Here is a 17,216-nt window from a genome sequence, read left to right on the forward strand (position 1 = left end):
CTTTTAAAAAATCGCGTTAAAAGATAATATAATACTTTTTCTTTAAAATTAAATTTTTTGAAGATGGATCCAAATTAAAGCGTAGTTAATAAATAATAGTTGAGTTATAAATCATTTAAAATGGACATCTTAAAGTTAAAAAACAAATTGAAAATAATTAAATATTTTTATTGTTTAGTGCCTTTTTTAAGTTTTTTTTTTTAGGTAATATGTTAAACATATCAATATGTTTACTTATATTTAAACTGTAATGTGCAGGTTTATTTGTAATTTAATTTTTTTAACATTTTATTTTTACGTTATTATATGATATTAAAAATTGATCGTTGTTATTGGTATTTAGCTGAAATCAGAGAGAATCTTTGGTTTGTAGGATTAGAAGAGCATAAAAAATTGTACTGCATGGTTTTATGATAGAGTTCTAAATTTAAATGTTGTACTACGTCCATCTTGTTTAATATATGAAAATCAGCGAATAGTTTTATCTTCTCTATTTAGATAACTAATAATCCTTTGTTCATTTTTGTTTGCGTTATAGTTACTATGAGTACATCAAATCAAATACATTAAAATAAAGCATATAAACTAATAAATCTCTTCGTAAGATTTATTTACTAAAACATAACTTTATGTTTTGTTTGAATAACTCTTTATCTTTATAACTATGTTTAAATCTCAGCTGAGGCGCATACATAATATATATATAAATACATAATGTATGTACTACAGATTTAAACTTAATTCATTTGTATATCAGTTATATCTGTACTATTATATAAGGAGGAAGAGGGTTTTTGTTTGTTCGGGATAAAAAAAAAAAACTACCCGTTCAATCGCAACCAAATTTTTACCCATGTTTCTTGGCATAACTGAGAAGGTTTGTAGATATATTTCATCTCCAAAAATCTCGAAAAAAAAATATATATGTAATAGTGAAGATTTCCCGGTTGAAGCACAAACTTTAATGAACTGTGAGTTTCTATCACGTTTGAGTTGGGTTTGAACTGAATGATTCGAATCAATCGAATGAATAATAATATTAAAAAAATAATAGAACTAAATTTACGTTAAATAAATAATATTAAATTTAAAAAAGTTTCTGTTTATTAATAATGGGCTTCCAGTCGGGACTGCATGTGAGGCTGGAGTGGTAAAGTATGCGAGCACCTCGTGGGAGACTAGACCAATCATCACCATCAAGTGATAACAAACGGGGTACTCCTGGGGCGCTGTTTTGGGAGAAGCAATGGGGTGCTCTTATAATATTCTGCAAACAATCGTTCGATTATCAAAATTCAAACGAGATATTAGTACGTTGAAGGTTAATTTTTCATGCATCAGGTACATTCTCGATCTAACAGATCACGGTTATTGGGAAAAGTTATCTAAAAATGCAAATTTATTTATTAAAACTTGTAAATAGTAAATAATCCGTTACGGTGCTGAACTTCTCATTCAGGTCGCTAGATGGCACGCTGCTAAATTTTCATGCTCTTCTCTTACAGCGGACCATTGCCAAGATATTTTTCAGTAGAGATATTCCGATAGAGGTCTCATTGAAATTGAAGACATCATATCGTTAACTGATTCATAATCAACGCCAAGCAAAAACTGCTGAAGGTAAATTGATGAAAATTTGTATACGTGTTCGTCTTACGTGTAACTGCTCACTAAGAAAGGATTTTTTAAAAATCAGAGTTTAAAGTGGTAAAATGGAATAACAATAAAATTTATTATTTTTTTTAATTTCTCGGTAACAACTGAAGATATCAACCCAATTTTTTTTGTGAGTGTAATCTTCATATAAATAATCCCCACTATGCTGAACGAGATATTCAGTAGATTTGGGCTTGTAAATACTCTTCAGATAAATATTTAAAAACCATTTTTGGGTTTTTTGGATTACAATTTTTTTAAGGGGTGCAAAGGTATATGGCGCTTTGGCTCAACCAACACAGCCACTGCCACCGATACTGTATGTGTGACTGGCTGCACCTGCCTGCGGTGACTACAAAATATAAGATAAAAATATTCGCTGCTTCAGGAAATGCAAGTAACCATATAGTGCAGACGAAGCTGCGATGGGGAGTTAGTGTTTATATATTTAAAGCATTTATTAGATTTAAGTTTGGTTTAGCTTATTGTTTTAAAAATGAATACTGTTTAAATGTATGTAAACTTTAAAATTTTATTTATACACTTATTTTGTCTTCAATACTTTTAATTAATGGATCATTGTGCATTTAGAGGACGAAATGATCTGAATGTTCATTTCGAAATATTTCTTTTAATTGAACCAACAAAGACTATATCAGCATATCATATCATATAGAAATAGATACATTTAAAAATTAGCAAAAATATTCCTAATATTTTGTCATAATATAACAATATTTTGTGTATAAATGTAAAAAATAAAACCAATTCTTAGCTTTCCATTAAAAAAAAGTCAACTAAAACATAATACAAATGACAAGATTATGTTATCATTTTTCAAAAGTATTACAAACCTAAAAAATGTATGTATATATCAAAACTTATTTATTCACTTTTTTAAGGCTCAATTTGTTTATCATATCTGCCTGTATGATCAGTATATTGGTTAAGAATATATTTATTATAACAAATAAGTTTTCCAGTTACAAACCATCTAATAAAACAAAATCTTTTATAAAAACAGTTATTTAAAATGTAATCTATCCTGCTCCACAGCTTCAGAAATTCTTAGTATCATATTTATTACAACTTCATTTATGTAATATAAATGAATTATATATTATAAATAAAATTAATCTTGTAGTAAATGTTTTGTCCATGTTTGTTAAAATATTTCAAATTCATAATATCTGATAGAAGTACTTGGATAGTTAGTAACTGGTGTTACACTTATTAAGGAATCATATGTAGCTGAAGCTCAAAACACCGTTTGCGATGGAGCAATGAGTTTCTAATCCAATTTAGAGATTAATGATCAAATTCCTATTCAAGAGATTCGATTAATTTGTGACTTAATTTATGACTCCTAACCAACTCGACTATAATTAATGGATCTTATCTTCATTAATGAGAGACGTTAAAGGCTGTCAGTCATTGCTCGGAATATATTGTTACATATCAATATGCTAAAGCACTCCAAATCTGGATGATGTCAATCCTATAAGCAGCATATTTAATCTGTTCGGCATATAGAATGAGGATAAAATGAATGTCATTATTCTCATAGGAATCTCAGTTTCTTTATAAACGTATCATATCTCTAAAAAAGATTACATACAAGAAAGATAGATAGTGTAAAACTAGAAATTAATGCATTCCTTTCTTAGACAGTGGATTATACAGAGTATCCCATAAGTTTCCATAAAAGGAAAAATACTAATGAAGCAGTTTTTTAAATAAATGGAGAGGTTAATTGGCAAAACCTATGTTATTATTGGAGTTTATTGATGGAAATCTTAATGCCAAGTAATATTTATTTTTCTATATATAAAAACTTATAAGACATCTATACATACTGTATTCACTCATTAGCACACTTTTATATAGATTACTTATTTACATTATTTATCTTATATTAATTTATGCAGATTTATTCGTCTACAGACAGAAAATAGTTTATAAAAATTATAATAAAGAATAATCTTTTACCAATTAATAACAACAAAAACTATATCACTTCTAGCTTATTCACATGATCTACTTATAAGAAGTTTGTTTTTTGTTATATTTACATGCACTTGTTATAATGAATATTAGTATTGTTGATGATGTTTGTAGTAATAAACATCATCATTAAATAATAGGCCTTTACCCTACAGATTATAATAATTTATTAATAGCTTAGTCATTTTGTACATAAAAAATCTAATTAGCAATTCTATGAGAAAAGCTAAGTAATTTTTTTCTCATTTTTGACTAATATTCAGTACTAATGTTTAATTTTCAATAAACTGATTTAGTTCAATTCTTGGCATGTCCCAGTATGAATGGTATAGCTGTTTCCTTCTGTAATGTGTAGCATGTTAGTCAGTGCTTTGTGTATCAATGAATTTGTATGTTTTTGCATTCTTTGTTAGTGAATTTTTTTTTTATAATGGCAAGAATTTAAGTTAAGAACAAAAAGCTCTGTAGTCAAGCTCTTGAAATAGTTAATAATGTATACAATTTTAAGGGGTTATAAAATTGGGAAAATTGGAAGATGACAAACATTTAATATGAGTGAAGAAGATTTAAGAATGTGAAGAAAGAACTACTGCAACTTGTGGGATTTCAAGATAACAAGTTCAAAAACCGTTGAAAAGAAAAGCAGGATATTCTTAAATCTAAATCACAGTCGTGCTAGTTCAGCACACCAAAAAAGTATAAACAGCATTCAAAACCAGTTAGCAGATTAGATAGTATTGATCAAGGCATTGTAAGGCAAACAGTCAATGAGTTTCACATAAAACATAATGAACTGCCTACATTAAATAAATTACATGAAGAATTTCAAAAGAGTATTCAATTTAAAGGTTTTAGAATACACTAGCTGCTATCCTGAAAGAGTTAAGGTTTACGTGCTATAAAACTGATAATAATAGAAAACCTTTGACTGAGAAAGAAGACAACTGGTGGAAGAGGATAAAATAACTGAGTTCAGAAAAGAAAATTCTTTAATTGTTTATTTGGACAAATCATACATTTTAACATCCAAGTCAATGACAAAATCATGATCAGATGACAGTGGTATGCTGATATGCTGAGTAAATGCTGATTAAAAAAAGGTGACCATTGATCATACTCCATGCTGGAGGAGAAATGGGATTTTGAACACAATGTTAATTTGGAAAACAAATTCAGAAAGCAGTGACTGTCATGATAGGGTCAACCACAACAATTTCATGAAGTAGACATCTGAAAAATTAATTCCTGGTCTTTCCCCTCAGACAGTGGTTGTTATCTACAATGCACCATATCATAATTCTCTCCTAGAGAAGAATCCGAATTCAAATGATTAGGAGCCACTATCGTGGCTCCTAATCATTTGAATTCATCATATCGTGGCATGATTAATTTGTTAGAAAAGAGCAATATTACATTTAATGAATCAAGTTAACACACAGTTGTATAACTTAATTAAATATCATAGAAATTTCAAAATAAATTATCATTTTGATGAACTATTAAAAAAGTACAGCCATCAGACTTTCTGACTTCCACCTTACCATGCTGATTTAAATCTGAACGAGATGGTATGTTCGACTCTGAAAAGATATGTTGGTAGTAATAACACAACATTTTTAATGTCAGATATTAAAAAATTGGTAGAGGAAAAAATGAATGAAATTAATAAGGATGATGGGAAACAGTATTGCAAACATGTAAAAAAAGCTGAAACTGAGTATAAGAAGATGGGACCACTAATTGACGAAATGACAGACAAATTTTTATCATATATCTAGAATATGGTAGTAAAGTGACTGTTCCATTGAAGACAGAGAAAACATTGAACTTACACCACAGGAACTATTAGTAATAATAATATAATTCAATTAACATGGAAACAATCGTACAAAAAAAAGAAGAATTTGAAAATTCTAAATAACAAAAAATTCTAAATATTGTGCAAAACAGAATTGTACAATAATAATTGTACACCTAATTTAGTGTAATTACAGCTACAATATACATTCAAGCACTAGTTAAGGCTTTTTTAGTTTAAAAATACACCTAAATTAAAATTCTTGTTTTTGTAATTTTTATTTCTTGAATACTAATACTAATTATGTAACAATGAATTATAACTAATAAAACATGAAAACGGTAATAAATTAAACATGCATAAATAAAAGTACAACGATTATTATTGCTGTCCTATTAGATGGGTGCAAATGTTTTCAGGTTTGGTTGTAATGCAGTCTCAACCTTCTCCAGCACAATTTTCATTGTAAGCACTATACATATTAACAGTTTCATCACAATATTACATATGTTAGAGTGGTAATTAAACTTTAAAAATGTATCACCTTTAAACAAATACAATGTATCACTTAAACTTTAAAAACCTATCAATGAGCAAATAATCTCAGAAATAACTTACAAAAAATAACTAAAGTAATTTGAAAATAATAAATATGAAAGTTAATACAGATATGTAGTTTAAAGTGAATTGAAATGGAATATTCTAATTCATAACATCAAATCACTAACCAAAGAATTACTCAGACTAAAAGCACTTTTGTGATTTTCAATTAATTACATTAGATTTTAAAATAAAATTTTTTACATTACAAATTTATTGTTCTTTCAAAATATGATCACGTTTTTAAAATTCACCTTTACCAAAACCTTTTTTAAGTTTATGTAAATAGAACAGAAAAATTTTAATTTAAAAATGTATTTTTGAAAGTTGTAGATGTAATTGAATGTTACATTAGTGGTTTAAGCTGAATCTTTTTTATTTAATGATTTGAGGGTTATATATTAAAATATTCCATTTTAATATTATTTTAATCAGTAATCTGATAAAATTAAAAGTATGTTTAAATTAAAATTCATCTAAAAATTGCTTGAATTTGATGTAAAACAGAAAAAGACAGTTTTTTTTAATGAATGAAACATATGCTTTAACAGAATATTGATTTCTTCAAAATTAAAAAAGTTTTGAAGACATCACTCTCTTTCTCCTACTCTTCCAAGTGAAGAGTATATTTGTGAATATATATATTCACAAATTCACTTGGAAGAGTGAATTTCTATGTCTATAGTTACATAGCATATATATATACACACAGTTTATTTTAAAAAAAGAATTTTGAAAAAATTTAAAAAAGACTATTTGTTGAAACAGTAAGCTTTTATTATGTTTAATTTTTATTAATAATTTTTATTTATAAAAATTATTTTTTTTTATTAATTTTTGTACCTACAAGTATTAATATGGTACTAATAATTCTTTGAACAGTAGACCTAACTAGCTTGGTATTACATTTAAATAAAGCTGTAAAACAAAGTTTAATTAATGCGATGTAAATAAGGTAAAAAAAAAAATTGTTTTTTGCAGTTGACTGTGGAAGTTTAGCCTGCACCAAATAAAATTATTTATTAGCAATATCATAAACAGTATTTGAAGGCACACCATACTGGTGACATCACTGATTTGTGATAACTTCCATTATACCCATATTTTAATTTTTTTTTATACATATTTGTCTTTTTCAATATTTTGTAAATAAAGCGCCTGAGAAGAAGATTTTAAAAAACAAATTTTTTGAAGACCAGCGAAATAATTAATATTTACTAACACTTTGAGAAAAGAAAAGAAAAATATTGTACAGCAGCAGAAGATTGATTTGTGACACCAACCTTAGGTTTAAAGATGGAGTAAGAAGAGTGAGGTATCTAATGTGTAGCTTAGAGATAAAGTAGGAATAGTGGATGATGAGAAGTAAGTTATGTCAAGAGTTGAGGGAAGACAATGAAAACTTTTCCCCTCTATCTTTATGGCTAATAAAAGTAGTAGCAGCCATCATCTTAAAATGAAAAAAATTTTTTAGAGTATGGAATTTTATAACAATTTTTTTTTTTTTAAAGCAGGAAATATTTTTATGTTTGATTACAAATACAGAAACAAATATTATGCCAAAAGATCAAATTAACACATAATCTTGCTTCACTTAATCAATAAATTTATTTATGTTTTTACCAAATAGCTGCATGTATGTTATACTCTATATTAAAACTATATTACATTAATTATTATCTCTAAATGTGTAACACTACTAAAATCAAATGTGTACATAATTAGCCATATTTATAACTAATTAAAGGATTTGTTGAGTCTTTAAATACATGACATTCTTTTTATATCCGAATGGATTGACAATCTTAAAATAGATTCATTTTAAACCCTGTTTTCGATCCCTAATTGCCTTTCTTATAAATAAAAATAGAAATGTTCTGTGTCTTATACATTATTAATGTATTTGTAATGACTACTATTATATATTTATAATACTGAAATTATGGCAAGGCCAATTTAGCCATTCAAAACAGCCAAGACCAATGTCAGTAGAGGTGAATTTTTCCATTGTAAAAACTAATATTAGTACTTTACCTCGAAAAAAGTTTTTTTTTTTCTTTTTATATATAATTCTGTAAGAATTGTCTTGAAGATCTCAAAATTTGTAAAAAAAAATGTTTTATACAAAAACTAACATATTTGTTTTAGTGAAATTAAATGAAATGTTTTAAAAAATTAAGTTTTGAAAATGATGATTCTGAATGAATTGTACAACAATAAACTTCTTTTATATTATAACTTTATAAAAAGATTACTGAATCAATTTTGACAATTTTTTTAATTCAGCAATAAAATAAACCAAATATTTATTAGTAGCCAGTGAGTGGTAGCGTGTTGACCTTTTATCCGAAGGTCCTGGGTTTGAATCCCAGACAGGCATGACATTTCCACAAACGCTACAAATCATTCATCTTAACCTCTGATGCAGTACCTAACAGTGGACCTGGAGGTAAAACAAAAAAAATTATTAGTAATAATTTTGTTAAGCATGGCTTGTTAATATACAAAAAACCACTTACCAACAATTGAATTTGAAGCGTTCAAGTGCTTTCGTAATTAAATTTCATCTTCAGAAACTCTCATATTCATCCTATTTGTAATAGTAATTAAAACTTTACATGTAAATTTCAAAAAATCGTGATATTTGCTTAAAACATAACAGTTGGTCGTTAAATATTATAAAATTATGTCAACATAAACGTCCTGTCAATTTGGTGGTCTCAAATATTCAAAAATGGATGTGGATCAGTTTGGCCAACATAATTTATTACTACTATTTAATACCTGCTTGTATAAAAAGTTATCAGATTATATCCATTCATTTATTAATTTTTTATTAATAATAAAAGAATAATAATATACAAAATATTTTTAAGGGTCATCATATATTATTTATAAAAAATACGTGGATGACATATTGATTATTTATAATGAACAATACAATGATGAGGAAAAAGATATATTCAATGCAATGAATTCTACAAACAACATCAAATTTATTTTATCCCATGAAAACAATAATAGCATACATTTTTTGAACTTAAAAATTAACAAAAATTACAGTAAGTTAGAAACTGACATTTTTTAGGAAAACCAGCAAGCAAGACACAGTAATCCATTGCAGTTCATTTCATCCTTGGAAACAAAAAATGGCTACATTTAATGCTCTGATATATACAGCACTAAAATATTTAAAGAACGATAATATAAAATTAAACAATGAATTAGATATTATTAAATATATTGCCACAACCAATGGATATAATAAAAACATAATTGATAAATTATGTAATAAAATAAAATACAAAATACACAATAGAAAATAAAATTAGCTAATAATAATAATAAATTATAAAAAATTCAACAAAATATTTAAATCATTTGGGCTAAGAACTGCATACATAACTAATAACAAAATAATAAAATAAATAAATAATCCTGCAAAAATAATAACAAAGTCAATTTAGAAAAACATGGAATATACAGTTTGAAATGCACAGATTGCGATTTAAAATACATCGACATGACTAATAGATCATTTTCAATAAGAATAAAAGAACATCTAAATTGTAAAAAAATTCATACAGATAAATCAAATTTTGCTAAACATATTATAAATAATAAACATAATTATGTATGACCCAAGCAAATTTATTAACATACTCGATTACTCTAATAATATATAAAATACTAATATTTTAGAAAAATACCACATATATATTTAAATAATAATAAATTAATAAATGAACAGATAAAATTTGATAACGTTTTATATAAGCAGAATTAAATAGTAGCATTAGATTATGTTGGCCAAACTGATTGATATCCATTTTAATACAACAGTTGAGACCACCAAATTGACAGAACGTTTACGCTGACATAATTTTATAACATTGGTCGTCAAATGTTATGTTTTAAGAATCACGGTTTTTTTATAATTTACATGTGAAATTTTAATTACTATCACAAATTGGACAAATATGAGATTTCCTGAAGATGGAATTTAATTCCGAAAGCGCTTGAATGCTATTTATTAGTAAGAAGATTTTTGTATTTATTTCTTGTACAAGAGAATTAGATTTTATGTTGGTTGTTAGTACAGTGGCAAATACAAGTGAATATAGGCATTATAAAAGGAAGGCATATTACTTGCATTGAAGTAAATTAATACCAAAAATACTAGAATTGGTGAAATTAAGTTTTACAACATACTGACCTTCATTTAAAACTTGTAGGATATTTTTTTTAACATCCTTTTTACTTCATTTTAAATTAAATAAAATAGTCACCCAGTGATTATTTAAATGAGTGAACAAATAAATAAAGCACTTTGTAAAGGTGAGCTGGTATTTTGTTTGTAAACATATTTATGATTTAATTACATCTAAACATATTTTTCAGTTTTTATGAAATTTTATTCAAGGTTTCCTGCTGTTAGGCAAAATAAAATGTTTGTGATTTTTGATAAAATTTTCCATTTAAAAATTGCAGCTGATACAGTTTGAAAGACTATTTACCGTTATAATTTAAAAGATAATAGCTTAAGAAATAATTTGATAAAATTTTGTTACTGATATCATTTATAGAATTAGATTTAAAATATTAGATTATTAAAATATTAGATTTAAAATATTTATTATAGAAACACTAAATGCATCTCCATCATTCTGCAGAAAATTTAATTGTAAAGACTGAATATAGCTTTAAACATTATTGTATCAGTCATTTTACTGCTATCTTAGATATGGTGCGATTGAGAGGAGCGTTAGAGAGCAAGTTTCTCCAAGCCCCAACTCCTGAATAAACACATTGTCTCCCCTCCCTTCCTGATTTAACTTAGGTATTGTGAATCCTTTTTGGTTAATGTTGGCACTGAACAGTGTTCTCACAATGCAAGTCAATACTTGGTACCACTGTATCTACTTTCAACCTCCATACTATGATCTGGGTACCATTAGCACATTGCCACTAACAATCCCACCAGTGTTCCCTTCTGCCTAGTCCCGGTACTCATATTCACTTCATTAATTCAATTTCATTCTGGAACCCAATCTGTTAATTTCAATTGAAAATGAACAATATCTACAGTTCACAGAGCTATCAGTAATTTGTATTAATGTTTTACTATACTGCAGTTATATAAAGATTTGTTAATATATGTGTTTTGTTTTCAGGAAGAAGGTTCATTGCCTATATTTCTTGCATTTTTGCAAGCAACTTCAGTACGTGATTTGGTATTAGCAAACTGCCGACTCCATGTTGCAATCCATGATGGTCGTCTTAGTCGGCTTGGACGTCAAGACGATACAGTAGCTGAACTGCTGACTTACCTTCCTCAGTTTCTCTGTCCAGCAATTGTCTTTCTTAGGCTTGGAGGTTTTCAATTTACTGTAAATGATCGTATTGCACTTCGTGGACCTTTATTACTTCCTTTTCTACGTGGTTTTACTCATCTTAGTGATCTTGATCTTAGTATGGATAAAAGTCATTCCAGTTCAAGCCCATTATTAATTGATGATAAAACACTGATTGCTTTCTTTCAAACATTGTGTATGCATTTCCGAACATTACAAAGTCTCAAAATAAGTAACTGGAGGGTATGTATTAAAACTAAATACTTCTAATTTTAAAATACTTTCAATTAAGTGTAAGAAGATTACTAGTTATTAATTAGTGGGCTTATCAGATTAGCAGCTGTTTATCTAAATTATGAAAGTAATAAATGAATGTATGTATTAATAATTATAGTAAGAACCAGTTATAATAATTAAAGCAATATTTTTAGAACTGACATGATCAAAGGCCAACAGTTTATTGATTACTTAAAAAAACTGAGCTCTTCACTTATAAATTGCCATTGCTGAACATGATGGGATAAGCATGCACAATTACTGCACTCTGAAGTACTTGTGCTCTTGAGATCCAGTATTGAAAAAAGAAAAAGATTCAGTAACATAAATTGTATTTATATACTGACTACCATATATGAACATCATTGTTCACTTGATTAATGATATAATCAGTCATGATTAAGAAATAATTGTAACAGTTCACTTACTTCATGTGCTGCTGGGATTCTTTAGAACATATGTGCCAGAAGTGGTTCTTTTTAACCACTTATGTAAATATTTTGGAAACAGAGGTTGTCTACTGATTTGGTGAAGGTAAAAAAAATTCCACTTTATTGAGGTAAACATTTTTTAACCTATTTTTACTATTGTCAAATCTTATTTGATGTGAGAACCTCACAGAACCAATAATGTTTGTATATTGTAATATTAGGTATACTATCATAAAGAATCTGTCATCGACATATAGAAATGATGGGGAAGAAGTAACGGGTAAAATTTGTCTCAATTTTAATTCAATGTAGAATGAAGTAGTACCAAGTTCATAAGTGTACAAAACAGTAGGTCTGTTCAAAAGGTCTTGTGAGAAAGAATGTCAGTTGCATGCAAAATGTAATTAATTTTTCTTAAGAAATTTAAATTAGAATCTTTGATTTAATGTGACAAACAAAAAGATCATGTCAAATCTAGTTTACTGTAGAATTTAATGGTACCAATAATATTTATATGAATTATATTATTTTGTCTGACAAATTGTGAAATTTATTTAAGAAAGCCTTCACTAATATAAAATGTAATTTCTCTAAAGTTTTTAGAAGATTTATCTAATTATTGTTATAGTTTCAAAGTTTGAAACAAAATAAGAACTGTCATGATAAGATTAAGTTACTTTAAAAGAAGTAGCATTTTAATTTGGTATATTCAATGCAGTGTACGTTAAATAAATTGCAGAAATAGTTCAGGGATATAAAAATAATCTTTTAATTAAAAATGTTGAAGCTAATATTTTTTTTCATTATATGTATTAATTTACATTAATACATACATATTCATTCATTAATTAATTTTAGACATTTTGTTTTAAAGGTTTCCCTTGAAGACTGTGAAAGAAGCTTAAGAACTATAGGAAGGTGTCTCAAGACGTGTTCATTAAGCTATTTAAAATTGAATGGCTTAATTGTTACAGATAGCATTCATCGAACATCACTTGAACATCTTTTATTGCAAACATGTGTTGCAAATCTTAATTACCTGAGTTGGATGAGCATTGTTGGAGTTGCATTGACACCTGGTCAAGCTGCAGGTTTTGGAAAATGCATTCGTGAACGATTTCCTGGAACAGTACTTCAGTTAAGTGCTAAAGATGTTGGTACAGAAGCACTAAAGAGTATGGTTACAGTTTTAGAAGAAGGTGCTAAAATTGAGGTATTATTCCTTGGTGGACCTAGTTGTAACATACGTATTCACCGTCTTTTAAAAAATCAAAAACTTAGGGGAAAATTTCGAAGGTTTACTTCTCTTAAGGAGTAACACTTATTTTTTTATGAACTTAACTCAATATTTTTTTCTAATTCATTTTTTTACAATTCAAGTTATTTAGAAATGGATATTTTTTATATTTGTTATGTAACATTATTATAATACTTATTAATTGTGATATCTTAAATTTTAATTAAATCTTTAAGCACAATTTGTTAAACATTTTTAGTCCTTACATCCAAAATTTTAAGGAAAACATTCCTAACTTTTTAACTATTATAATTCTTAAATATTTTCAAAGAAAATTTAATGAAAGAACTCTAGAAAAAAGGCATTTAAATTACTGGCCCCTGGAATATAGCAGGTTTTTTTTATTATTATTATATCCTAAACAACATACTAGACTACACTAGTCAGCATCAAATTCTGAATCTAAAAATTTAATATTTTTCAAACATTTTTAATGTTTGATCAGTTTTGATAATTTAATTTGGTCATTTTTTTATTACAAAATGATACCATTGTAACTATTGTGTTTCGGTTATACAATAAATTAAGTACTTTTAATTTATCCAAAACTTCTCAAGACTTAATGTAGTTACAAGATAAAAGATAGCATTTGTACTCTCTATAACAATTAATTAAAGTAAGTAAATGGTTAAATGAGTCAATGGTTTGCCAGTTACTGGAGACCAGAAATTTATGTTTATCCTTTATGTCTGTCTCTGCCATTCACTAGGGGCTATCATGGCAGCCAACATATTACCCATACAATATAAGAAAATTCTCAAAATAACAAATGGAGCTCTTTAGAATATGCATTATATCTGGTTGATGATATCCCAGGGATATGTTCAGGAAATTCCATGGAACATTGTTTGGATCTATTGACTTTATGGTGCTGGAACATCCTAAAGACTTCTCAGACCTGACTAGGATATCCCTTTACATCCTCATGCTATGACATTAGTACACATTGAATGTAACCATATACAAAAAACAGATTAAGACAATCAATACAACACAATTGTCATTAATTAGCCAAGTGTAGTGGGAATGTTAACAATAGCTTCTTTAGTAATATCAGTATAGTAAGCAAACCAAAACCATAAATGTTTAATCATTACCATTATGTTTTAAAATCATAATGTATATGCCCATTTTACCAAAAATAATAACTAAACATTTTTAAATCTCTTAGGAACTTAGAAGTAAAAGTTTATCAACTCATCTTTAAGATTTAAAAGTTTATGTCTATAAATGTCCAGAAAATCTAATATTAATTATTAAATATTCATATTAAACTTGTTACTTTACATAAGAATAAAAAAAATCTATTGGGAATTTCTATTTTTCCTGGGATTTGTAAGATGCAACATGAATACCTTACTTATCCTAGAGGTATAGGATATACCTGAGATATCCTGATTCAAGATATTCTGGAGATCCCACATTGTTTCAGGATATATCCAGAAACTCCTGTATATTCTGTATATAAACATTCAAAATGAGTTTTGGATGGCCCAGGGACATCATATTTGCCTGGACATTTATGAAGATACTAATGGTAATATCAGTATCGCCATTTAACACAATACAACATTATTATTAATAGCAATTAGGTATTCCATTCTGTGGGTAAACTGTGTTATTTATTTACATTAAGTAGCTGTTGCATAGTAACTGATATGGCCACACAGCTAAGGTCTAATCCTCAGTCCACAGCTGTCCAGAATAGGAAGGATCAAGTGATGGTATCCATTATCAGTGCAGCGATTGGAGGGATTTAGTAATTTGCAGGGAGTTACCCAAATAAAATATTTCTGTCATTTTTGGTGGCTGAAATTTTACTTCTATTTATGTGGTTTTTTTTTTATTTAAAAATTGTTAAAGTGTTGTAATTAAGAATACGTGATTTTTAATTCTTTATTCAGATAATTTACAAGAAAATTGAAGAAACTGAAAGTTAATATATTTTCTAAGTTGGTGCAAAAAGAAAATGTATCATATTTTTTTTCACTTTATATAAAGAATGTCTTTCTAGTTACAAGCTTTGTAGCTCATAATCATATTTTCTAAGATTTTAGTATAATAGATATCATTTTTATCTAGAGATTATTTTGTGGTATGAGTACATTATTTATGCGAGTGCTTTGTTAATAAACTGCTCAATGTTAATGGAAACATTAAAAAGTACAGTTTCTAATATAGGATCACCCACGTATATTAGAAACTTCTATCTAAGAAAACATCTTTCAGCTGATCATATAAAAATAACAGCATGGAATGCTCTCAAGAAAATGTTCCATTCTAAAGTAATAATAAAAATAGCATTATTAAATATAAAATGTTAAAAATATTACTGTTTAAAAAATGTTTTATTTGTTAAAAAATATAATTTTTTTTACTTTATTTATAACTTGAATTGTAAATAAATAATTATCCTTTTATGATTGCTAATTAATATTATAATATGTTAATATTAATGTTATAATATCCTTATTACGTCATTCAGCACAATTAATATGTATTACATTATAAAATGATTTATATTTTTAAAAGATATGAAAATATCATGGCACTGTAAATGAGTATAAATTTATTGATCACCATATGTGTTTGAATTAGTTTAATACATATAATTAATTTAATATGCAGTATTTATTTTATATATTATTATATCAGTTAATACAAAGTAGAGGAAAATCATCAGTCTTCTTCTAAAACAAAAAAAAACAATGCTCAATATTGCCTTAAATTTTTTATTATTAGAAATTTATTTAATATATTGTTTTCTCTTTATTGTTGTTGTTGATTTTGTAAAATGATATATTCATGTTAATTAAAAGTAATTATATTACGTTTTCTTAATTATTGTTATAGGTATATTTTGTTATTTTTTAATGTTCTTTTTACAAGACTGTCCTTTTTTTAAAGAATTTAATATTTTAGCATCTCCAAATAAAAATAAAAAAAAGATTAACTACAAAAATGTTGATAAAATGTTAAATAGAACATGACAGATATACAAATATGAAATCAATATACAGTAGAATGGTAATGAAAAGTAAAGGAACTCCACTCCATAAATCTTGGCCAGTAATATTATTTTCTCTTAAGCAGCTTAGACTTTTTGTTACGACTGATACCAGCAATGTATATGTGAAACCATCTTTTAAGCTGTAAATAACACACACTTAAATCTGCTATATGTCATATTTTTTACAAAAACTAGAATGTTTTTATTGTTTTTCAGATTTACATTATAAATATTTATGTATATATGATAATCCTAGGTGATAGGCAAAATTTCGGTTGCCAAATAGGAATAGTCTAAACTGGTGCGTGATTTTTCTAAATCCCTACTACTACAAATATAATTTTCTTTAAAGCACTGAATATTTAATTATGTAACTGAATTTATACTCTTATATGAGACAACATGAGGTGTGTGTGTATGTGTGTGTATGTATGTATGTGTGTGTGTGTGTGTGTGTGTGTGTGTGTGTGTGTGTGTGTGTGTGTGTGTGCGTGTGTGTGTGTGTGTGTGTGTGTGTGTGTGTGTGTGTGTGTGTGTGTGTGTGTGTGTGTGAGTGAGTGTGTGTGTGTGTGTGTGTGTGTGTGTGTGTGTGTGTGTGTGTGTGTGTGTGTGTTGGCCTACCTTTACTTCCACAGGCATCACTTTTAACTTGGCTGGTCTCTGCAAGTATTACAATATTAAATTTATCCTGCTTATGTATACATTTTTATTTCCATATTTTTTTTTTTTTAATATTAGTAAATATCCATTATGCTTAATTCAATTATGCACTTACATTTAAATAATTAAA

General features: G+C 27.0%; 1 protein-coding gene across 3 annotated transcripts in view; it reads left to right on the forward strand.

Moving 5' to 3' along the window:
* Positions 1-15,897, forward strand: part of LOC142325204 (uncharacterized) — a 188,519-nt gene extending 172,622 nt beyond the window's left edge. For all 3 annotated transcript variants that reach the window (XM_075366649.1, XM_075366647.1, XM_075366648.1), the window contains exons 7-8: positions 11,233-11,655; positions 12,994-15,897. In XM_075366649.1, the coding sequence (XP_075222764.1) occupies positions 11,233-11,655; positions 12,994-13,437 (867 nt within the window). In that variant the 3' untranslated portion in view covers positions 13,438-15,897. The remainder of the gene's footprint in view (positions 1-11,232; positions 11,656-12,993) is intronic.
* The last annotated feature ends 1,319 nt before the right edge of the window (positions 15,898-17,216 follow it).

Source organism: Lycorma delicatula, chromosome 5 (assembly GCF_047948215.1).
Source record: "Lycorma delicatula isolate Av1 chromosome 5, ASM4794821v1, whole genome shotgun sequence".
NCBI classification, from domain to species: Eukaryota; Metazoa; Arthropoda; class Insecta; order Hemiptera; family Fulgoridae; genus Lycorma; species Lycorma delicatula.